Source organism: Diaphorina citri, unplaced genomic scaffold, assembly GCF_000475195.1.
Source record: "Diaphorina citri unplaced genomic scaffold, Diaci psyllid genome assembly version 1.1 scaffold2115, whole genome shotgun sequence".
Lineage (NCBI taxonomy): Eukaryota > Metazoa > Arthropoda > Insecta > Hemiptera > Psyllidae > Diaphorina > Diaphorina citri.
In genome coordinates this window covers 3511-29385 of record NW_007379540.1, presented here as the reverse complement: position 1 = coordinate 29385, position 25875 = coordinate 3511, and the positions used below count along the sequence as shown (strand labels likewise).

General features: G+C 35.4%; 1 protein-coding gene across 1 annotated transcript in view; it reads left to right on the top strand.

Moving 5' to 3' along the window:
- The window catches only part of LOC103518201 (RING finger protein nhl-1-like), a gene marked incomplete at its 3' end in the record, with an annotated part of 39613 nt that overhangs the window by 10234 nt on the left and 3504 nt on the right, over nucleotides 1-25875 (top strand). Inside the window, exons 4-14 of the mRNA XM_017447735.2 lie at nucleotides 623-1116; nucleotides 1383-1509; nucleotides 16621-16779; nucleotides 18963-19193; nucleotides 19436-19508; nucleotides 19628-19725; nucleotides 19887-20426; nucleotides 23034-23273; nucleotides 24846-25018; nucleotides 25375-25515; nucleotides 25705-25845. Coding sequence (XP_017303224.1) covers nucleotides 623-1116; nucleotides 1383-1509; nucleotides 16621-16779; nucleotides 18963-19193; nucleotides 19436-19508; nucleotides 19628-19725; nucleotides 19887-20426; nucleotides 23034-23273; nucleotides 24846-25018; nucleotides 25375-25515; nucleotides 25705-25845 — 2417 coding nt within the window. The remainder of the gene's footprint in view (nucleotides 1-622; nucleotides 1117-1382; nucleotides 1510-16620; nucleotides 16780-18962; nucleotides 19194-19435; nucleotides 19509-19627; nucleotides 19726-19886; nucleotides 20427-23033; nucleotides 23274-24845; nucleotides 25019-25374; nucleotides 25516-25704; nucleotides 25846-25875) is intronic.

Here is a 25875-nt window from a genome sequence, read left to right as displayed (position 1 = left end):
ACAGACCCAGAGGATTTATTTCTAGATCTTAGACTCAGTTTCCACTGGGATGGTGTGCATCTCTAGAGGTTGATGGGAGTCTCCCATACAAATCTCAGCCAGTGGAGGATAATTAATGAAAAATAGTTGCTGTATGCAATGTGTTAGGTACCCAGGTCACTATGATAGGAATGTAACCTCGAAAGAGTTTATGTACTTCAAGAAGTCTTAATAAAAGAAACATATTGAACGAGTATTAGTCACTTTTGACATGGAACTGTATGCAAAAAGTGTAAAAGGATTTTTCAATATTTTTTAAATAAAAGTACCTAGTATTGTTGGAGTTCCATGAAGAACAATATGTAGGTAGGTATTAGAGGGTAGTCTCATTTGAATCCAGCATTGGTAGCACAGTTCGTAGGATGCTGATCTCCTAAGCTGGTGGTCTCAAGTTCGAGTCCAACCTATAGCATGGATTTTTCTGAGCATGACAAATTTAATTTGAAGTTTCATTATCTTGTGACACCACCTAGTGATTACCAAAAAATATGACAACTTTTTTTAGGGTAGTCTTATGGAGATGAGTATGATCCTGAAGGTCGCCAGACAGCAAGGTCTCGGATCAGAGCAAGATTCCGTCATGGTGCTGGGGATGCAGACTCTGACAGTGAAACACATGGAGGACGCTCTGTCCGGTTCAATGAACCTCATGGTCCTCCTGCTAAGGAAAGGGAAAAGGTTCTTGATACTGAGGACGTTGCTAAGGGTCCTCTTAGTGGAATCACTCGTCTTCTTGACTCTCCTCGAGTGATGAAGAAACTTCTAGAATCGGAAATTAAAAAGACAAAGAAAGAAAATGAACCTGCTCCTCCACCACCTGCTCAAAACAAAGCGCCTATCATCAGGAAAACATCTGGGACAAATGCATCAGCGCCTGTAACACAACGACAAGTAAGCGAAGACGACGAAATCGCTAGAATCAAGAAACAAAACAAGAATGTTGCAAGCTCCAGTGAAACTGCCACCAGAGAACCAGTGAGACCATCCTCAGAACGTGTAGCTGCATTGAAACAACAAAGCTCAGCTGATCAGAGAACACCTGAAAGATCTCCAAGCCGTAGACCTTCTACAGTCGAGGTAAGTTTTAATTTGATTAGTTAGATTCTAATGTATTTTGGTAAAATATACTTTGGTAGGTATTCCAGGAGGGGAAACTTCTTTGGCAGTCACAAAAATATTTTTGTGAGTCAGGTGAAGAAACAGACTGTTCGATATTATTGTTAAAATGTTGTTGTATTCAGGTTATTGTATCACGGTCATGTCTTTTACATTGTATCTAAGGGATGAGCTATTCATTCTTTCATTATTTTATCTCAAGGTCGTCTGTTTTCTTTCATTTCCAGGTCACCTCTAGTGAAGCTGACTCTGATGAAGAGGTGGCTGCCATTGGTTCTCTGAGGAAAACCTCTACGACAGCATCCCCACCCGGGACCAAACCAGCTTCGAGAAGAGTAAGCACTGAAGTTGGAGGTAGGTTTCCCCAATAGATTTTCAATGTATTTAATTTTATTTGAATTTCTTGAATCTACATATTATAATAACTATAATAAGTATTTATTTGTACATACCTAGCAATATTTGACGATTCTTGGATGAAATCCTGATTTCTCAATTACCCTTGAAAAAAAGTTTGAAATCAGTTTTTTCAATCTCTTGAAAAAAGTTTGAAATCAGTTTTTTCAATCTCTTGAAAAAAGTTTGAAATCAGTTTTTCCAATCCCTTGAAAAAAAGTTTGAAATCAGTTTTTTTCAATCTCTTGAAAAAAGTTTGAAATCAGTTTTTCCAATCCCTTGAAAAAAAGTTTGAAATCGGTTTTTTCAATCTCTTGAAAAAAAGTTTGAAATCAGTTTTTTCAATCTCTTGAAAAAAGTTTGAAATCAATTTTTCCAATCCCTTGAAAAAAGTTTGAAATCGGTTTTTTCAATCTCTTGAAAAAAGTTTGAAATCAGTTTTTCCAATCCCTTGAAAAAAAGTTTGAAATCAGTTTTTTCAATCTCTTGAAAAAAGTTTGAAATCAGTTTTTCCAATCCCTTGAAAAAAGTTTGAAATCGGTTTTTTCAATCTCTTTTTTTCCCACACATGGGGTACTATAGGTACTGTTTTTCCATATTTTCTTTGCCACATTACCTAACGCTTCCAATTGCCTAGGGACCACAGCGTAGACTTTTCACTTTGCCGTCTCTATATTTCCGTTTCTTCTTTGAACTTCAGAATATTATCAAAAGCCTCTAAATTGATCAATCTCTTGAAAAAAGTTTGAAATCAGTTTTTCCAATCCCTTGAAAAAAAGTTTGAAATCAGTTTTTTCAATCTCTTGAAAAAAGTTAGAAATCAGTTTTTCCAATCCCTTGAAAAAAGTTTGAAATCAGTTTTTTCAATCTCTTTTTTTCCCACACATGGGGTACTATAGGTACTGTTTTTTCCATATTTTCCTTGCCACTTCTTCTAACGCTTCCAATTGCCTAGGGACCACAGCGTAGACTTTTCACTTTGCCGTCTCAATATTTCCGTTTCTCCTTTGAACGTCAGAATATTATCAAAAGCCTCTAAATTGATTTTTTCCTTCATAATATTATACCTAACTTATTTGATTCCCGTCTTGGAAAGGTTTCCTTCATATTTTCTCCATTTGGTATTAATAGAATTTAAGATTGAAGGTCAGGATGTGAAATCAATGTCGTGAGCTGATTGAAAAGAATGTTTCAATTTCTTAAAAATAGTAATAAATATATTAAAAAATAGGCCTTGTGACATGTGACATTGCCACAGACGTTTCCAAGTTTACACACAATTCCTAAATTGATTTTTTCCTTCATAATATCATAACTTATTTGATTCCCGTCTTGGAAAGGTTTCCTTTATATTTTCTCCATTTGGTATTAATAGAATTCAAGATGGAAGGTCAGGATGTGAAATCAATGTCGTGAGCTGATTGAAAAGAATGTTTCAATTTCTTAAAAATAATAATATGTAAATACATTAAAAAATAGGCCTTGTGACATGTGACATTGCCACAGGCGTTTCCAAAGTCACATCATTTAAGAATATTCCAACAACCTGTTGATATTTCCACAGCTCTGGTTGTTTTACGTGAGGTTCTGAGTGTTCCAAAAGTTTCGAGTATTTTCCTAAGTGGGATTTTATAAAGTTGAGTTCTATCTAAAAACAAAGGAAAAAGGAAGCCTTTGATAAATTTGTAAAACAATACCACATTTCAATAAAATAAATAATACTGCTACAAATTTGAACTCTTGGTATGTACATTTTAGATCAATACTCTTACACGTTGAACGGTTGAAACGACAACCTTTTAAGAAGTAAGAAATAAAGAAGAAGAAGAAGAAGAAGAAGAAGAAGAAGAAGAAGAAGAAGAAGAAAAAAAAGGAAATATCGAAATCCCCAGATTTCACCCTCTTCCTCCTTTATTCTTTTTTCTTATTTACTTCTCTCTCTTTTATTTTTCATTTGCCTACTTTCAGATGAATGGCGTTTTTCTTGTGAACTGTTGGTATGTACATTTTAGATCAATACTCTTACACGTTGAACGGTTGAAACGACAACCTTTTAAGAAGTAAGAAATAAAGAAAAAGAAGAAGAAAAAAAAAGGAAATATCGAAATCCCCAGATTTCACCCTCTTCCTCCTCCTATATTCTTTTTTCTTATTTACTTCTCTCTCTTTTATTTTTCATTTGCCTACTTTCAGATGAATGGCGTTTTTCTTACAACAAAAGAAAAGATTAGGGCAGAAGAAATCTGAGAGAAAAAAAAAGAAGGAAAAAGAAAGAAACACATTTCTGAATAACTTTTCGATTAAAACTTTCCTTCCTGACTCTTGAGTACTATCCCATAGAAAACCTTTATGTGAAAGATGTTGTGAACTTGGAAATAAAATACCTACTGTGTCATTTTGGGTTTAACTCCTGATGACTTTTAAACTAATATTGATAGTTGAAAACATCCCATAGAAACCTTTGAAAACTTGAATTTCCATCAATGAAAACTGCCTCGGACCTTTTTGTCGATTAAAACTTTCCTTCCTGACTCTTGAGTACTATCCCATAGAAAACCTTTATGTGAAAGATGTTGTGAACTTGGAAATAAAATACCGTGTCATTTTCAGTTTAACTCCTGCTGACTTTTAAATTTTAATTTTAAACTAATATTGATAGTTTGATAGTAAAAAACATCCCATAGAAACCTTTGAACACTTGGTTTTTTTTTTTTTTTTTTTTAGTGGGTTTGAATAATAAATGAGCTCGTGGAAGAGAATGGAAGGAGAAGGAAAGAGAGGGGAAGATTGGTTAGCCAAAGCGGGAGGTGACATTATAAGGGGTGTGAGATAGTCACGGCTGTTTTGGAACGAGAGAGAGAGAGAGAGAGAGACTAGAAAGTAAGAAAGAGGTACTCCAAAGAACGTCAGCATAAAGAGAGGTAAATGGATAGAGAGAGAGAAAGTGGAAAGGAGATAGATAAAAGAAGAAAGGATTGAGAAAGATAGTATGGATATAGTAAAAGAAAGACGATGGTAAGAGAAGAAGAAGAAAGGGAGAGAGGAGAAAAATAATGGGAGAAAGAGTTAGATAAAAGAAGGAAGGACTAAAGGATTGAAAAAGATGTAGGTAATAGAGTAAAAGAAGGATGGTGGTGGGAGAACAAGAAAAAGAGATAATTTTGAATTGAAAAATAATAATAAAGGGAAAGAAAAGACGAAGGAGAAACGGAGAGAAGTTTCAAGGGAGGGAAAAATAAGGTAAAAAGTCGTCACTCCGTGTCCTGTTTATTTAGATTTTTTTTTTTTTTTTTTCAAAACAATAGGCTAAAAAGTTTTCATTTTAATAGTGCCATTAGTGCCTATTTAATTGTTTTGTTGACGGTACTAGATTTTTTTAATGAAATCTGCGATAGTGAATATTATGACGTCCGCTGTATACACACTACGGAAAGGAGACTAAATGACGCTAATGCCCAATGTAATGCTCTTACACTTGATGTTCATGCACTTAGCAATTGTCTTCTTTTCCGCTGTATAATTATTTTTAATTATAGGTATAAATTAACACGTTTATAAAATTGCACGTAATATAAGGGAAGTAAAAACTGGAATAATGAAAGTATAACCTGTGTACAAGCATAATAATTTCAGGTATCCTCACAGCCTTTTTGAGTTTTCTTTTCCAGGTAATATTTTTTCTTTAGGTTTTATCGTGGCAGGATTCTCAGAAATTAATTCATTATAATATTGACTTAATCTCATTTTTCCGTGAATTTAAAAACAAGCAACATTCCATTTTATCGTGGCTGAAGACTTCACCATTCAAATGATATCAGTCCTTCATTCCCCATCCCACACTTCACAGTAGAGCACTCCTCCATTCATCTTTCTCCATTGCCCTTAGGCCAGCCACTCACCATCAGGCATATGGTAGATCTGACAGGCGGACCTGATCCGATGTACATGCCAGGTCTACCTGATAGTAAGTGGCTGGCCTTACTATACTTCACAGTTTTAGTAGAGCACTTCTCCATTATTTGAGATATAAGTACTTGACGATTATGATTTCTTTTGTTCCTAATTGATATGTTGATCGCACAGCAATGCCGATACTGTGATTTACTTAATACAGTGACTACCATAATGCGAAATACAATGTCTGTACGTCTCTAGCTCGTTTATTGAACGCTCGAGTCTACACAAAATCATGAAGGCACACTTTCAAATATAGTCCTCATCAGCTCCAATACCCTCTTGTACATATAAGATAAGAAATCCTGTACATAGACATTTTAGATAATAATATTAACAACATTATCATGAAGAAAAAAAAAATATAGTTCTCGTCAGCTCTAACACCCTCTTGTACATATAAAATAAGAAATCCTGTACATAGACATTTTAGATAATAACATTATCATGAAGAAAAAAAGACCTAACTTCATTTTATCTCGACAGAAAATATAACAACACACTTATCATGTCGAGTTTGCAACTCGAGATTTCTCAAAAGATAATCTTATCCTGAAGTGCTCTTAGAGGCTCATTAGATAACAAAACTCTAACAAGACCATTCATCACACAAATTGAGTCTTATGTTAACGAAGCGTACCTACATTAGTTGCTGTTTTACATATGTTCTTTATTACAGGCATTCCAGTTAGGTCATAACAAGGAGATTCCTGAAGTGCTCTTAGAGGCTCATTAGATAACAAAACTCTAACAAGACCATTCATCACACAAATTGAGTCTTATGTTAACGAAGCGTACATTAGTTGCTGTTTTATGTTCTTTATTATAGGCATTCCAGTTAGGTCATAACAAGGAGATTCTATAGGGACATGCCAGTTATATTTCGGGCGTAATATTAAAGGTGGAAAAAAAGAACTTCATGATGACTATAATATCACTATTAGGATCAGCAAAAAACGGAAAGAGTGATATTGATAAACGGAGAGAACGGGAGAGAGAGAGAGAGAGAGAGAGGGTTGTGGGAAAGTTATAAAAAAATTGAGAGGAGGGTACATGTAGAAAGAGGGAAGAAGAGAGAGATATTAGGGGATAGTGGAAATTGAAGAGAAAAGGAGAGAGAGAGCTTTCACATGATGGTGAGGGAGGAGTTAACCAGATTTTTCCAAAAATACATGCATCTCTTTGGACCGGGTATAGGCCCTGAGCTCACGAGGCATAATTTAGGCCGTAAGCCTATCAGCTTTACGACATGTGTTCCTGAGTGACTTTCCCAACAGAAACATTGAAGTTTCCTCTATCATATTTCTGTGTACCAGATTTTAGGTACATGTAGAATTTGGCACTGGATATTCGTACTAAGAATTCGCCGAAATTACTCACTAGAGCGCGCGCTTGTAACATCCAAAATTTGTAGGCGAGGCGCTAATTTTTAAAAATTTCGAAACCGAAACATCAAAATGTTCATTTAACATCTTTACATTGCATTCGTCAGAAGTTCAGCAAATTATTTGTTCTATCATCGCTGGGACACTAAGGAAAGCTTGATCTATCAGGAAGTGAGTGGTGTATTAGAGTATTAGAGAGAAGATGAGTCAGTGAGAAGGATTGACATCATAGCTATTGATATTTGATCGATCAAAAAAGCTCTAATGTTTGAAATGAGTTGTGATCAACCTAAAGAAGTTCATGAAGAAAAGAAGCAGATAATATATGAACCACCAATCCCTTAATAAAAGTATAAATATGAGTTCAATGAATTGAAGTCACAGGGTTGATGATTGGGTCTCATAATATCTACCAGAGTGTCATGAGGGATATCAATTCACCATTCATCCCTCAATAATTGAAACTCTCAGAAATCGTAATATCTGTAATGTTTTTGTAAGCAGTACATCAATGAAACTTGTCAAGCCTCAAACCCTGCCATAGTGTACTTCTTCTCGACTTTCAAGTTTTGTGGCAATTTCCTTTGTCTATTGACATCAGCCTGCTAGTGAAGCAGGAAGGTTCCTTTTCCAGAATATCTCTTTACTCCAAGGATATACAATTTAGCTTTTGAAAAATATTTGTTATTTATTACTTGCTACTTGTTGAATAAATTATAAAGCAATCCAGGGCTGTCAGCCCAGTAAGTTTTTCAACTCTTGTACCAAAGCACAACAAAAATGGTGAATCACAGTGACAAAGTAAACTCAAGGTCTTAACTCTTAAGACCATCTCCAAACTGCACAAGGAAGCTTGAACCTGGCCTAAATAACTTAACACCTGTAACTATATTCAGTTAAAGCTGTTTGTCTAAAAGAATATCTAATTATGATAGGACCCAAGACCCTACAATACTTCCAAAAGTTTTCAGTAAAACAACAAAATCATAAATATAAATTCTGCCAGCATTGGTAGCACAAACTAGTATTCAACCCTACAGTAGGTACCTTTTATATCTTTGTATCTTGAAGTAAATAAAGTTAAGACCATTTGTTAAGTTAAAACTCAATCTTTTTATTTTATAAATTTAGAAATATTTGAAGTTAAGCTTGAGGCTGTCTTGAAAAGTTTCATAAAGCCAGCCTAGTTAGCTTATAGTTCATAGTGTGTCTGCCTTGTAAGCACTAGGCCGTGGGTTTGATTCCCGCCCAGGGCGGTTTTTATCCTGATGGGATACCTAGAGCCTAAATCCAAAGTTTCAGCCATTGGTCCGTGTGTGTGTCTGTCTGTCTGTAAACAAAATATCTCGAGAACGGTAAGAGCTTAGAGACTTGAAATTTGGTATGTAGCTGATGTCTAATGTGACAAGGATGCAACTCAAAACGTTTGGTTGAGATAGGTGCTGCTGTGGGCGGTATTTTGACCGCTTTTTGGTGGTATTTTGACCGCTTTTTGGCGGTTTTTGACGGTTTTTTGGTGGTTTTCAGCTATACCGACTAAACGGTTAGAGATATTGTAAAAGTTTGGCTATAGAACAAGAACACCCAAAATGAGCATCATTCAATAGGATGAGGAAAGTCGTGTGATGTTCACACCAGATTTTTTTTCTTTCAAGTTTGAAGTCGAGGCTTTCATTTTGTTCTGAATGTTCTCCGACTCCTTCCTTGTTTTTCATCTGTTAATACTTTCAAGTGAAATATATTGTAATCACTGGAACTAGAAAGTAATATCACAATATTATGTTCAATCTTCAATCGTTCTGTTTTCGTGTAATGGAGGTAGCATAGGACTCATAGGAGGAAATTTTGATTTGATCATAATCCAGATTGAAAGAAAAAATACTTAATAGAGTTAGGATATTGAAATTGAAAATAATCAAATTAGTTGAGTAAAAATATTAAGTTGAGTAAAAATAGTAAAAATATTGAGTAAGATGTGAATTAATGGTGGTAGTAGGGAATGACAATGAAAAAAGATACAACAGGTAAAGATAGGTAGTGGATAGAGACATTGTGAAAGAGAATAAAGAGTTGAATGATGATGATTTGAATCTTACCTAGATTTACGCTGTCCTGAACTAGTTGAAGCAAAATTTCCTCCATGGATACATCTGTACTGAATTGAATAATAACCCAGTGTTGGATTATTTTTTCTTGCTGCCATTGCATTCTCATAGTTAACACTTGTCAACTTTATGGAGTTTGAGCAGTACAACTGAATGAAATGTTCCTGCTGGTATGACTCAATGAACTTCTCAACTTCACTAAAGTGGAAAAAACGTTTTCCAAGCTCCATAACAACTTGATAAAAATCACAATTAACACTCACAAAATACAAGTTTTCCAAAAGGAAATGATAGCCTTGAAAAAGGCTGTTTTAAATGAAAGTACAAAGGAATGTAGGGTAAAACTCACACAAACGTAAGTTAGAAGTAAAGATAGCCTTGAAAAAGGCTGTTTTAAATGATTTATGACTAAATATACTAGAGAGTAAAAAGTAAAGACAAATCATAAAATGATGAACGATGGTATGAAAGAAAACACTTTTACAAGATGATGAAAATTTGGCAGTTTTGATTTTTTTTAAAAATTCGCGGCTACATTGGAATTTTGGATGTTACAAGCGCGCGCTCTAGTGAGTAATTTCGGCGAATTCTTAGTACGAATATCCAGTGCCGTAGAATTTCCCAACCTCCTGGTTGGTTGAAATAGGTACTCATTGATTTATGTTCCCATTTTCCAAATTTGATAGATATGAATAAATGGAATGAGAAAAATGGATCTTGCTGTTTCATTTTAATATTATTTTCTTTTGACTTCTCATTTTATTTTCTTCTTCAGGCAATATATTAAATAGGTACATGTTGATAATGGTTCCAAAAAAAAAAATAATACAACTTGGTTTTGTGTTCTATGATGACTTCCACTGATCCAAACCAGAGAATTAATTATGTTTTCTTACCAGGAAATTGATATCATGATGCACGTGTAAAAGACTTTAAGATTGGATTTTTACTCACATTTTACTGAGTGAAAATTATTTAATTTTTGATACAGTTGCAAAAGGGTTTCTTATTTGATTTGAAAGAAAATTGATATCATGATGCACGTGTAAAAGACTTTAAGATTGGATTTTTACTCACATTTTACTGAGTGAAAATTATTTAATTTTTGATAAAGTTGCAAAAGGGTTTCTTATTTGATTTGAAAGATGACTAGATTTTGATCATTTTAATGATCTTTCTGGGCAAGGGCCTCAAGCCCTGCCATTCACGGGTTTTATTGCCACTTAGCACGCCATGGCTTTTTTTTATAAAATCGAGAAATTAAAAATATAAAAGTTTTAATAAAAATATTTGATGTAATCTGGTGGCGTGCTACTCAACAAGTGATTTTAGGCAGTTCCAAGATCCCTTACCGAAATCAAAGAAGTCGGATTTTGCTTGAATGAAAAATTTATTTTTATAGAAAGCTTTAAAAAATTATTTTATCATTATTTGAAGTCAATATTTAAGGGTATTTGAGAGAAATTTCGAGTGTATGGCCGCCATACACGCCCTACATGGACGCTACGCCACTGTAAAAGTCAGAAAAATGATTAATGATAGCAAGAAAATCGAAAAAATGAAAATGTGAAAAACCAAAGTGAAAGAATAAAGATGAGCTCGAATAAATACCTACATTAACCCGTTCGATTATAATAATTCTTGTTTGACGGTACCTAAATGCCATGGGAAAAGAGCCCCTTATTAGCATTTGAAGAAGACTCGAGAGAGAGAGAGAGAGAAGGGATGGAGAAGAGAGGAGGTGCTAGATAGGAGATAATGGAGGATTAGAATGAAGGAGGGCAACGCCGACCCCAAATAAAATTTGGAAAAAGTGCAATAAAAGAAGAAGATTCTGCAGGTGACGCAACATACAAATATAGGCCTCAAAGTGTTAATCCTGAGATAAAATTAATAGTGGAATAAATTCAGAAATGTCTCGGAAAGAGAAATACCTATGTTAATTTTAATTCAATGTTTCATCAATCAGAATTTCAGAAAGTCGTTATGTGACATTTCTTGGAAGAGGATTTTGACTTTTCTCTGGTTTGTTTCCGGGTTTTGGATAATACAGATTATAATCGTAAATTGAAGCATAGCACATTGCTTGCTCGACGAAATTGCTAAATGAAATATTGATTTTCGGTCAGCTCTGAGATGGTTTACACTACATCTTTTGCAACTGTACATAAGTAGGTACCTATTTGATTGAAAATAGGGAAAAACACGTGAAAACCTATACAACTATGCATAATCCGCCCCAGGTGGGAATCAAACCCACGACCTAGCGTTTACAAAGCAGATGTGCTACCCTCACCCTCCAATCTAACCAGGCTGGCTTTTTTTTTTTTTATTGGAAAAGTTTTTTTTTTTTTTTTTTTTTTTTTTACTTGAGGTGTTAAAAAAAGTAAAAAAGTGGAAAAAAGAGGTGAAAAAGGTCAAAGAACTTTGCCAGCGTCACCACCACCACCACCACCACCACCACCAGTTGAATTCTCGTTCTATCAAAGCTTCTCATATAGGACATAACCTCTTGCGGATTGTCTTCGATTATCTGAAAATACAAATTTTGGGCATAAAAAGAACGCCAAAACTAATCAAGATCCAAAAATGAAAAAGTATTGTGTGCTGCCTAAACTCTTTTTTAGATTGGTCCAAATTTTAGCTGCGGATTGCGGATATAATTATATCACACTTTATAATTAAATAATTATCTACTAGAAATTGTGGAAAAAAGAGTTTGAAATCAGTTTTTCCAATCCCTTGAAAAAAGTTTGAAATCAGTTTTTCCAATCCCTTGAAAAAAGTTTGAAATCAGTTTTTCCAATCCTTTGAAAAAAGTTTGGAATCAGTTTTTCCAATCCCTTGAAAAAAGTTTGAAATCAGTTTTTCCAATCCCTTGAAAAAAGTTTGAAATCAGTTTTTCCAATCCCTTGAAAAAAGAGTTTGAAATCAGTTTTTCCAATCCCTTGAAAAAAGTTTAAAATCAGTTTTTCCAATCCCTTGAAAAAAGTTTGAAATCAGTTTTTCCAATCCCTTGAAAAAAGTTTGAAATCAGTTTTTTTCAATCTCTTTTTTTCTGCACATGGGGTACTATAGGTACTGTTTTTCCATATTTTCCTTGCCACATTACCTAACGCTTCCAATTGCCTAGGGACCACAGCGTAGACTTTTCACTTTGCCGTCTCTAAGATATTTCCGTTTCTCCTTTGAACGTCAGAATATTATCAAAAGCCTCTAAATTGACTATAGGGCATAACCTCTTGCGGATTCTCTTCGATTATCTGAAAATACAAATTTTGGGCATAAAAAGAACGCCAAAACTAATCAAGATCTAAAAATGAAAAAGTATTGTGTGCTGCCTGAACTCTTTTTTAGATTGGTCCAAATTTTAGCTGCGGATTGCGGATATAATTAGATCACACTTTTCTCTCTCTCTCTCTCTCTCTCTCTCTCTCTCTCTCTCTCTCTCTCTCTCTCTCTCTCTCTCTCTCTCTCTCCCTATTGGACTCTCCTTAAAAAAGAGAAGGTAAAAGTCCAGTGGCGTAGCGTGGTCTAAATTGAAGTGTAAGGCGTGTAGGGTACTAATTTCCATCATCCATGCTCTTCATGGATTGCTCTTCATGGCATAGACAAGTATAACTATCCCTTTTCGGGGATTTTTCAGGTCTGACTGGGATAAAAATGGATTTAGGAATTTCAAGGGATTTTTAACTATTTTAAGGGATAATAATTTTTATTCATCTAATAAAAATACATTAATTATTTGAAGTCAATATTTAAGGGTATTTGAGAGAAATTTCGAGTGTATGGCCGCCATACACGCCCTACATGGACGCTACGCCACTGTAAAAGTCAGAAAAATGATTAATGATAGCAAGAAAATCGAAAAAATGAAAATGTGAAAAACCAAAGTGAAAGAATAAAGATGAGCTCGAATAAATACCTACATTAACCCGTTCGATTATAATAATTCTTGTTTGACGGTACCTAAATGCCATGGGAAAAGAGCCCCTTATTAGCATTTGAAGAAGACTCGAGAGAGAGAGAGAGAGAAGGGATGGAGAAGAGAGGAGGTGCTAGATAGGAGATAATGGAGGATTAGAATGAAGGAGGGCAACGCCGACCCCAAATAAAATTTGGAAAAAGTGCAATAAAAGAAGAAGATTCTGCAGGTGACGCAACATACAAATATAGGCCTCAAAGTGTTAATCCTGAGATAAAATTAATAGTGGAATAAATTCAGAAATGTCTCGGAAAGAGAAATACCTATGTTAATTTTAATTCAATGTTTCATCAATCAGAATTTCAGAAAGTCGAGATTTCCAGATTTCCACATTCTGAGAAGAATAATAAAAAAAAAAAGAACAAAGGGTTTTTTTTTTTTTTTTTTTTTTTTTTTAAAGAAGGTACCAGAATTTTCTTATGCCTACTTCTTACATACCTGTAATATTAATAATAATATTAATAATAATAATAATAATAATAATAATAATAGTGCTTATTTATACTGCTCGCATAGGACTGAAAAGTCCCTTTACTCCAGCAGTAGGCTACTACTATTATTGTGGTCAAATTGTCAAATTATATTGAGGATAAAATTCCATACCTCGGCTGGGATTGAACCCACGCCCTCCTGTTTACAAGGCGAGCGCCTTGACCACTACACCACCGAGGTAGGTATTAATTAGAGGTACCTATTAATTACGTAGATTTTCAAATCTTTGATCCAAGAGACACAGCTATAGAAAGACTAAATTTAATGGAGTTTCTTATCTTTCAAAAGAACCCTAGAAATTAGAAATTGACCTTAGAACCGCTTTCACGTTCATTTAAGTTACTTTTTCCACTCCAATCGCAGAACTTAAACCCGACATCTCCTGGCTGAGAGCCAGTTCTCTAAACTAAAACACTCGTCCACAGAGGTATAGAAATTGGCTCAAGTCTATTTCACCCATGAAGAATGTAAACTACGTAGAGCTTAGGTAACCGAAACTTGGCCTGGCATACTGCCGTCTTCTATAAGAATCCTAGATAATACACTCGGTGACAAAATTAGAGGAACGCTCGTATTTTTTGGTTTTTCTCAAATTGCTGTTCAGTGTTGAATTTTTTTCAGGAAAACTATTATTAATGTTATTTGCTGTAAAGTTTAAAACTTATTCCAGAAGACCGCATACCTACATAAACTGTGAGTAAAAAAAGAAAAATCAAAAACAAGGATTAGTTTTTTGCTGAAAATGCATGTTTCTGGAGATAAATGTTAACGTAACTGTTTTTCTCCTCAATATTTTTTCACCATTTTTAAACCAGGTGCTTCAGAAAAGAACACAGAACATTATTTTACTACTGGTAAAAATTAGAAAAAATTTCTGGACCCTAGCCGGAACTTTTTCAAAATCGTTCCTTTTTTACCATTAGTTGTATAGGGCAAAAATGGGCTTTTTAAAAAAAGTGCCAACTCGAGCCCAGAGAATTTTTCTAATTTTTACCAGTAGTAAATTAATGTTCTGTGTTCTTTTCTGAAGCACCTGGTTTAAAAATGGTGAAAAAATATTGAGGAGAAAAACAGTTACGTTAACATTTATCTCCAGAAACATGCATTTTCAGCAAAAAACTAATCCTTGTTTTTGATTTTTCTTTTTTTACTCACAGTTTATGTAGGTATGCGGTCTTCTGGAATAAGTTTTAAACTTTACAGCAAATAACATTAATAATAGTTTTCCCGAAAAAAATTCAACACTGAACAGCAATTTGAGAAAAACCAAAAAATACGAGCGTTCCTCTAATTTTGTCACCGAGTGTATAATAAAAATCCCTCAAATCCATCCTTTGAGTAGTTTTCCGACATATTTCCGGTCCCGAAATGGGGCAAAGATAAATCGCCGTAAAAATAAAAGTCATACTTTATCCGACAATGTGAGATTTCTCCTTTCCTTTCTTACAAATCGCTTCCTATGATTGGGGAACGTATTTTGAATTTCAAACGACATCGACATTGGAAATTTCCATACAATATATGGTTATATGCCAATATATGGTTATATGGCACGAACAACATTGCTAAGTTTTCTCACGTGATGCCCCCCCTTTCACCCTCCTAGTCCCTTCCTTAACCCTCTTTGTCCCTATTTCCTCTCCTCTTTGGTAGTTACCACAAATAAAATTCATTTCCTCACAGCGAGCATTCTGTTTTCTTCTCTAGTCTTCTGTTTAATAATTTACTTCGTATTCTATTGACTTTAGAATTGATATAAGGCAAAGATTTCTCGTCCCTGTCGGACCAGAAGGGAGTATCTTTGTCACCTGTGACTCATTGAGGATTGAGGTAGACTTTGGGAGTAAACATAATAAATATCAATCATATGTAGGTACTATATCCTATTCTTTGAAAAACAGTATGAAAGAAATGCCTATGAAGTATGAAACTGAAGATTGGGTGTTGGAAAAGCAGATTTGCGAATGTCATGATGAATTTATAAACCAATTTTTTTCCCCCTCCCCAAAAACCTTTGACCTTCCCTACTCTGGGTCAATGTCGATCGGTTGTTGTATGAACGTAATATACAAAATTATCACTGATGCGACCCGTAGATACTCCAGTGTGCCTCACCAGAGACGACCTTTTTATTTACAATTCGAGATCCATCTCGTTTCGATTGCAATTTTTTTTCCCGCTATTTGTTTGCTCTATTTCCCCCTATTTTTCCGATGAAAAGAAAATATCTACGACGAGAAAGGAAATGAGGATTGAGAAAATAAGGAAACACAAGAACAAGTAAGAAATCAGGGATTATCTTGTTTCTAATGATAAGAAAGTAGATGAAAAATAAATAGAAAAATGCTGAATAAGTAGATAATGATGTGAACGGTTAAAGATCGTCTTTTTTTTTCTAATCTGAATAATTATTTGTTAAATTTTACAATGCTAAGCAATATTGAATGAGCTTAAAATGAACCTCATCAAGCAACGATGAGTAGATAAAATTTCAAATAGAATCTAGGTACCTAGGTAATCAGGAAAAAAAAAATAATATCATGTTACAACTGTTACATTGATTACCTACTTTGTGCTTTTGATTCATCATGTTGATAAAAGAGTAGGTACCCTAATAGAACACTCTGATGTCATTAATTATTTATTATTACATTTATTTTTGTCACATGAACTTTTCATCCAGAGTAAAAAATACACAATTTTTAAATAAATAATCTGTCAAACGCTATACCTCTGCAAATTTCCAAACATGTTTTACCTATACAAGGATGACTGTACCTATGTACCTATATGTTTCAAATTTTGGCAAGATAATCAATTTACACGGGTTGTCTACTTTTTGAAATTGACATTAAAATTCCATCACAGAAATGTCAGACACATTCACCATTTCTAAACATCAGCAAACACAAAATCTTGTGATCTTTTCTTTTTAAAATTTTGGAATTGTTTCAATATGACGTATCATTTCTATGAATCCTAATGAAAATTAAATAAAAAACAGGGTCGGCTGCGCCAAAAAAATCTGGAAGATCTGCCAGTACTGATTCAACGGCTTCCACTGAATCAACCAATAGTACAGCAGTGAAAAACACTGGCGCCGTTTTTTCAACTGAGGAGCTAAAACGTCAATTTCTTGCAAAAACAGGTGCAAAACCTGATGCTGATTCGACAAGTGCTTCCCCCAACCGAACCAGAACTTCCTCTGATGCCAGAAGAGGTTCTGTGTCCTCTACAAGTTCCAACACACCAGCCACTGCCAGCACAACTCAAGCCAAACCTTTTCAGAGTCGTTTTTTAGGCGGAGGTAAATTCCCTGTTGTACCCACTGCTATCTGCTCTAGTTTTAGTTTCTCTTAGCTCCGGCTTCCAGAATACGTGTTGCTTCCGAATTTTGAGTTCCTTCTTTTAATTTTTGCGTTCCACTTGTTTTCAGCCATTTTCATTGTAACTAAACAATATTATTAGACTAATAGGTTAATAGCTTCATTCTATCTTTCCATGAATATCAAATCAGCTATAATATCTAATAAATCAAGTCTGTAAACAAAATATCTCGAGAACGGTAAGAGCTAGAGACTTGAAATTTGGTATGTAGCTGTCAAATGTGACAAGGAGGCGACACAAAACTTTTGGTTAAGACCGGTGCAACGGTTGGCGGCATTTTACCGCTTTTTGGCGGTGTTCTGTGTAATTTAACAATATCTCGGGAACGGTATAAGCTAAAAACTTGAAATTTGGTATGTAGTTCACAAATGTGACAAGGATGCAACACAAAACGGTTAAAATAGCTGCTGCGGTTGGCGGTATTTTGACCGCTTTTTGGCGGGTTTCCGCTATATCGACTAAACGGCTAGAGATATTGTAAATGTTACAACAGATAACAGAACACCCAAATAAGCACCATTCAATAGGATAAGGCAAGTCGTGTGATGTTCACACCAGATTTTTTTTTCTTTCAAGTTTGAAGTCGAGGCTTTCATTTTGTTCTGAATGTTCTCCGACTCCTTCCTTGTTTTTCATCTGTTAATACTTTCCAGTGAAATATATTGTAATCACTGGAACTAGAAAGTAATATCACAATATTATATATGTTCAATCTTCATTTCAGCCATTTTCATTGTAACTAAACAATATTATTAGACTAATAGGTTAATAGCTTTATTCTATCTTTCCATGAATATCAAATCAGCGATAATATCTAATAAATAAATCAATGATTACGAAATAAAACTCCAAACTCTTCACTGTGTTCATTGCAACTTTAGATTTTGGACATTATTTTATAAGCATAAATGTTAAGCTCACATATTCACGATTTCATGGCTGACCCATAAATTATTTCATGTTATCTACCTTCATAGTTATTAGTATTAATGAAGATCCAACAGAAGAATTGAGATCTACCTACATATTTACAGAAATAACCATATATTATTTTACAGACTCTTATTGCTTGGCTTTGTTTCTTTCTTTTCTGAAGAACCACGTTCACTAACAAGAAAGTGCTTACTGGAAAATAATTAACGTGTTTACATTTAAAACAACCTCTCAAAGAAAACCACATCTATATCTTTTCATATTAATTATTTTAAAATTTAAAATCAATTTTCATAACAATTATTATCTAACAGTAAGAAGTAGGTATCACTACTTCTTGACATTTTAATGTAACGCTTTATTCGAAATGCTTTGATTTTCCAAAAACTTCAGTGCAAGCTCTTGTTTTTAAGTTCTTTATCAGATTTTTATTGCTAATTATTTTTAAGTTATCAGATTTTTATTGTTATTAATTTATAGTTAGTCGACAGACAATAGACAATACTGAAGTTTCAACAGCTCGCTTTATTCGAAATGCTTTGATTTTCCAAAAACTTCAGTGCAAGCTCTTGTTTTTAAGTTCTTTATCAGATTTTTATTGCTAATTATCTATCACTACTTCTTGACATTTTAATGTAACGCTTTATTCGAAATGCTTTGATTTTCCAAAAACTTCAGTGCAAGCTCTTGTTTTTAAGCTCTTTGTCAGATTTTTATTGCTAATTATTTTTAAGTTATCAGATTTTTATTGTTATTTATAGTTAGTCGACAGACAATAGACAATACTGAAGTTTCAACAGTTAGAGAAGGCAGAAGGGGAGCTCATTTGTTTGGTTACTCGGAAAAATGAGTCGAAGCTAATGACAATATCTTTACTCTCATTGGAAAGTATTGAACATAAAATAAATAATAATATTCAGGACCTCTGTAAAGGCAGAAGGGGAGCTCATTTGTTTGGTTACTCGGAAAAATGAGTCGAAGCTAATGACAATATCTTTACTCTCATTGGAAAGTATTGAACGTAAAATAAATAATAATATTCAGGACCTCTGTAAATTTGAAAAGGTTCTTCATGTAATCCGGGATGATGACAGAATTTAATGCTGCCAGTAAAAGTTCATTAAGTACCTACTCTTGTTATTGATTTACCTCCATGTAACTCTGTTGCAGGTAATCGTCCTTCTACAACCACAGCAACAACAGCTACTCCCGCAAAATCTACCCCTCCTGCAACCAAAGAGGAGGAAGAGGAGGACGATGATGACGAAGAAGAAACAGAAGAAGAGACCGAAACGAGTAGCGAAAGTGAGGAGACGGAAAGTGAAGAAGAGGCAGCTGTAAAAAAGCCAGCATCGGGCATGGAGAAAACTGATATAGGACCTCTACTGGCCCGATCTGCAAATGCTAGAGACACAGCACCAGCTGCCACCTCCACTAGTGGAAGTAGTGCTAGAGATGCATTCATAGCCTCCAGGTAAGTGTATTGAATGTCCTTACTGCTAATAATGACTTGAAAGAGTAATTATTTTGAGAAGCTTGTAGTACCTACTCCTCCTGCTCTTGGAGTGCAGATTTTTAATTCGGTAATCTCTCTTTCCAGGTACAATACGTCATCTGACTCGCTCTACTGGCCCGATCTGCAAATGCTAGAGACACAGCACCAGCTGCCACCTCCACTAGTGGAAGTAGTGCTAGAGATGCGTTCATAGCTTCCAGGTAAGTGTATTGAATGTCCTTACTGCTAATGACTTAAAAGAGTAATTATTTTGAGAAGCTTGTAGTACTCCTCCTGCTCTTGGAGTGCAGATTTTTAAATCGGTAATCTCTCTTTCCAGGTATAATACGTCATCTGACTCAAGAGACAGCTCATCTTACAAACCATTTGGATCAAAGGATGAAACCTCCACTACCACTGGGAGTAAGTACAGTACTGGTAGAAACAGATTGTCTGATGATGATATCCCTAGTAGGTATGGTACTACTGCTAGTCAGTCCAGAGCTAGGCCATCATACGAGACTGACTCAACTCCTAGTCGATATGGAACTAGTAGCCACACAGCCAGAGCTGGTAGTATTGGTGCGAGTACAGTACTGGTAGAAACAGATTGTCTGATGATGATATCCCTAGTAGGTATGGTACTACAGCTAGTCAGTCCAGGGCTAGGCCATCCTATGAGACTGACTCAACTCCTAGTCGTTATGGAACTAGTAGCCACACAGCCAGAGCTGGTAGTATTGGTGCATCACTAGGCACAGAAACATCCCCGTACACAAGTAGATTTCTAAATAAAAGCAAAAGTGCTGCTGTGGTATCTCCAGAAGATGAGAAAGATGAATCCTCTCTGTACTCCTCGGGCAGAACAAGATTTGCTGCTCTGAAAGACAGGAAAGCAAGACTTGCCAGAAGCAAGAGCTCTCACGCGTTAATGTTGGATGATGAAGAGTTTGATGATGGACCTAACTCTCCTTACTCACCAGCGGCATACTTAGCATCCAAAGCAGCTGCTGCATCCAGCTCTGTTACAGACTTCCCTAGGACTGAGCTCGCCAGGTCTCGGTCTAGTCATACCTTGAAGTCGAGAGATAATTCTCCTGATAGAGTCACGTCAGGATATTCCTCCAATGCTAGCGCAGGTATTTCTCTTCCAAAGTTGAAAGAGCAACAACACACTGGCGCTGGAAGCAGATTCCACTTGTAGTCTATTTCTGGAACACCTTTCTTGATAGAGTCGAATTGTTGTGTTGTCCCCGTCCTCCTAAAAAGGAAACAAGTCCAAAGTTTTAACATTACTTCCCTCCTGACCTTCATGCAAAAATTTCCATAAAGAGAGCAGTACCTACTCAATTACATGGGGAAAATTAAATTCATAAAATTCTTTCCACCACACCAATAACAAATTATAGCAGAACCCTTTATTTAATGCTTTAACGCTTCGACTAAATCTGCTGGACTAATAATCACTTCATTACTATTCCATACTTCTCCACTGTTTCAGTCTTTATCTCCTTAACTTTTAGCTTTAGTCTATTCTGAATCTGAATAACCCAATAAACTTTACTACTATACTGTACTCGTAGTGTACTCGAAATGAGTTTAGTACGTGCTAAGGATTATATCATCTACGTTTCATTGAAAAAAAAGGGGGATTGTCGTTTCAACACTTGCAACATTTGATTTGCATTTGAATCCTCTTATTGTACAAAAGCTGAGGTATTAACGGTATGAACGTATATCAAGAGCCCATAGAAACAGTGTTGCTTTTTCTTTCTCGAGTAATTGTTCAGATACTGTCTTTGGGAGTAAACATAATAAATATCAATCATATGCAGGTACTATATCCTTTGAAAAACAGCATAAAGGAAATGCCTATGAAGTATGAGACTGAAGATTGGGTGTTGGAAAAGCAGATTTACGAATGTCATGATGAATTTATAAACCAATTTTTTTCCCCTCCCCAAAAACCTTTGACCTTCCCTACTCTGGGTCAATGTCGATCGGTTGTTGTATGAACGTAATATATAAAATTATCACTGATGTGACCCGTAGATACTCCAGTTTGCCTCACCAGAGACGACCTTTTTATTTACAATTCGAGATCCATCTCGTTTCGATTGCTAGTTTTTTTTCCACACACTCACAACTAGTAACATAAACATACGATAAGAAATACTTTTCTACTAATTGTATAACACTAGAATTTGTAGGAACAACAAACATTGAAACCTGACTCACTGTGAGCGTAAAGCAGAAAAGCGATTGAGAACTCAGAAGAATTCGAAAGAAATATTCGCTCCATTGTGTTGTTGTTCTTTCTCGGAAAACATTTTTCATCACTGTACAATATTTCCAATTTTGCATCTAATAGTACTTAACGCATGGTATGTGTTTCAAATGATACTTGTGTTTAACTTTATCAAATTCTCAAGTCGTATCTCCATAGTAAGCTTTCAAAAGTTTCATTTACAGTCTCTTATTTTTTTCCTTTTCTTTTTATCTTTTAGCTATGAGAAATTTATTCAGGTCTGCGGTTAAGTAGTTCGTTGGTATTTGACCTTTTCATTGGTTTCAATTTTGTGGTGTAGTATTGAACCATTTTTAATTACAAGTCGTATCTCCATAGTAAGCTTTCAAAAGTTTCATTTACAGTCTCTTATTTTTTTCCTTTTCTTTTTATCTTTTAGCTATGAGAACTTTATTCAGGTCTGCGGTTAAGTAGTTCGTTGGTATTTGACTTTTTCATTGGTTTCAATTTTGTGGTGTAGTATTGAACCATTTTTAATTCTTACTTTTTTCACTAACAAAGCTACGTCTCCAGCAGTTCAATGTTCGCATAGTTTTCAATAGGCAATTTTGGTGTTAACTACATTTGACTCTTTGAAGTCTGAAGCATGAACTTTTAATCTGAATTTCTCTTTTCTAATCTATGTAGAATTTATGAAAACATTATGTGAATTTTCAATAGGCAATTTTGGTGTTAACTACATTTGACTCTTTGAAGTCTGAAGCATGAACTTTTAATCTGAATTTCTCTTTTCTAATCTTTGTAGAATTTATGAAAACATTATGTGAAATTGGTCAAAAATCTTTCTTCAAAAACCCCTTGATATTCTTGATAGTTTGGTATCCTTGATGATTTTAACTTATCCATGAATTCCATTAACCAAACCTAATTCATTTGCTCTGTACATCGCATTTATTATTATCTAGATAGAGCAGGAAACAATCTATTTATTTACCAATTTAATTTTAATTTTTGGGTAGAAATCAATATTATTTTATTGATGGTGATGCAAAGTAACATTACCGTTACCGCTCGTTCAATTACAAATCTTACCAATAACGAATCCTGGTTGAACGCTACTTTTCAACTAAATTGTGAAAAGACTTATGTACCTAGTTACTCATCTAGGCTACAACATTACATTGAATCAAACATACAGACAGGCGTAAATATGTAGGTATAGTCCAGAGTTGAAACCAACAGCAACGCACACCCAACGCGAAACAAAAACATCACACAGAAAAAGACGAAGCCGCTCTTAGTTACAACAACAAAACACACCAACATTATTACGCTACGTATATTCCAAATCTAGAACAGGTTCACAATTTAGTCAAAACAACCAAATAATCTCCCCCTCAAACTGTTGCCACTTAACTTTTCCTAAACTCACTGCTTGTCGTCTCGCCCCCTATCTCTATCTTTCCTCTCGGTGTCTAACAAATCGCTTCATTAACAGGTGGGGAAAAAGACGGAGCCGCCCTCAGCTCATGGGCGAGATACTTAAAAAGTAAATACGGGAACCGTGGCAAAGAGGGAGCCGGTCCATCCAGCTCTGGAACCGCTTCGGGAACCAGCACGCCCTCTAGACGATCCAGCTTACATTCGAGACATGGCGATGAATCTGACGACGAGTCAAAAAACATGTACGGCTCCCCCAACGACCCTATTCAAACTACAGCCCAAGCAGCACAAACAGGTAAACCCTTTGCCTTTCTAGCGCCAGAGCTCAAAGATCCACCCCCCGATATGCCGGAATTCAGAAGAGCCCTCGCTCCCCGAAACTGTGCTTGAGACCTGCAGTGCTTTCATGTCTAATATACCTTCACTTGTGCTGAATAATATGTTTCAAACCTGCGGAATCTTTAGCTTATTCTTCTGCAAAGGTCCTATTTCCATATTAGTGATTTGGAGGTGGGCGGGTTTAGAGTTAGACAGAATACTAATCATTTAGTAGAAGACCAATTGCTTGCTCGCATGCATACGCATCCCAACATTTGAACTTTAGTGTTCATCTTTCTGCCTACAGTATCTTGTAACAAGATTAGCCTCTTTCTTTCTAAAGTTTGCTATGATCTGTTTTTCTGCTAGAGCCAAACTAACCTGTTAGCTTAGAGCTTTCTTAAATATGGAAGAACATCAACACAATGGACAAAATGTGATGAGTTACCCAGGATCCCATTAAGCCACCTTCTCAAATTTTGCTTACACATGTCTGTGATTTACAAGTTCAAGTTAGAAGTTTGGGTGGTAGAAACTTTGTGAATGCTCCTTTTCATTTCATCCAATCTAATTAACATTGAATTTATTCCCAACACCAGACAAATTGGTAGGAAATGAGCAAAACCTTTGTCATGAAATCCTGGAAATTGATTTAACACTGTGCAGAGAAATTCAAATCCAAAAGACAAAGAAGACACAGGATATTGGCAGCCTACAGGTTTTTAATATCCTGTTATCTTGCTCAATTTGAAATGATAGTAAGGAATTTCTTGCTGAACCCATCATGTACGCTTCTTTGTCTGCCTTGTTTAAGTTTATTTATTCCAGCCTACTCTTCTTTTCCCTCATTTGCTTATTCAATGTTTCCTTTCTTTATAACTTTTCTTCCTCTTAGCATCACGCTCGTCTGTCTAAACAGATTCCCTTGTTTCAGGCTGAATTTCCCTTTCCTGCCCATTTTTCTCCTTCACTTACCAAATCCTTTGTCGTGTTTTACTTTTGTACATACTTCGTTTTATAGAGGCTGTGTATAGATTTGATTTGAATTCCTAAAATAAGGACGCTTTTATTTATTCCAGCCTACTCTTCTTTTCCCTCATTTGCTTATTCAATGTTTCCTTTCTTTATAACTTTTCTTCCTCTTAGCATCACGCTTATCTGGCTAAACAGATTCCCTTGTTTCAGGCTGAATTTCCCTTTCCTGCCCATTTTTCTCCTTCACATGCCAAATCCTTTGTCGTGTTTTACTTTTGTACATACTTCGTTTTATAGAGGCTGTGCATAGATTTATTTGAATTCCTGGAATAAAGACGCTTATTGTTTTTCTCTCAGGCCTTACAGTCGAACAAACGCTGTTTCATTGCCGCAAAACGACGTTATTGCTTTCCTTTGAACGACACCTTTAATCACATCTCTGTACATCAAAACTTTCAATACTACCTTTACAATGTGATAAATAATAATTTTGTATTTTATCCAGGTAGATGCATACCTTCAGAAGCAAAAAATATTAACTCGTGCTTTCTTCTTCAAACGTTGCTCGTTTCAGGTATCGGCCAAGTAGGTACTACCCCTAGAAGCCAATATCTGCAGAAAAGGCGCTTGCAGTTCAAAATAGGGAGTCGGGGGAGCGAGCCCGGATGTTTTACGTGGCCAAGAGGCATAGCCGTTGGTCCTGACAACTCCATTGTTGTCGCAGATTCCTCGAACCATAGAGTTCAGGTATGTTTTCGACATTTCCACCTTCAAACCGATAGTTTTTCTAGCGGACCAGAAGAGATGTCAAATATGTTTCATGAACTTGAATAGATTTCATGAACTTAACTTACAGTCTCATTCGATGACCCCAAGTAGAAACGGGTCAAACGGGGAGATTTGAAGGAAAAATTAGTAAAGTCTGAAACATCTATAAATATTAAATCCACGTTCATTTATGTAGGTACGTGTATCTGCTTTGCTAAAGTCAGTATTGATATTCATCCGGACAGTATAAACAAGGCATATTTTACTCAATCTCTGCAATTTAAATTTCAGGACTTTATAACTATACCCCAATTAAAATTTGTCTTCAATTGCAGGTATTCGACTCTGATGGAATATTTACGAAAGAGTTTGGAAGTTACGGAAACGCCGAAGGCGAGTTCGATTGTCTCGCTGGCGTAGCCGTCAATCGAATCGGTCAATTTATAATTGCTGATCGCTATAACCATAGAATACAGGTAAGTGCCTTCTGTTTTATTTTACTAAGAAAGTGGGGGTAATTATCAACAATAGTAGAAGGCATAGAGTAACTTTTTCCTGAAATCCAAGAACAAATTTGTTATAGGTTCACTCATCTTGTTTTCAAATAGAAGGCTCAATATCAAGTTTCTACCAATAACATTTCTCTCTTTATTATCCTCGTACAGGTTATGGATCCTTCTGGAAGATTCTTACGTGCATTTGGAAGTCAAGGCACGGCTGATGGGAAATTCAATTACCCCTGGGGCATAACAACAGATGCTCTTGGATTTATTTACGTCTGTGACAAGGAAAACCATCGTGTACAGGTAATAAGAGTGAAATCGTTATTGGTAGTT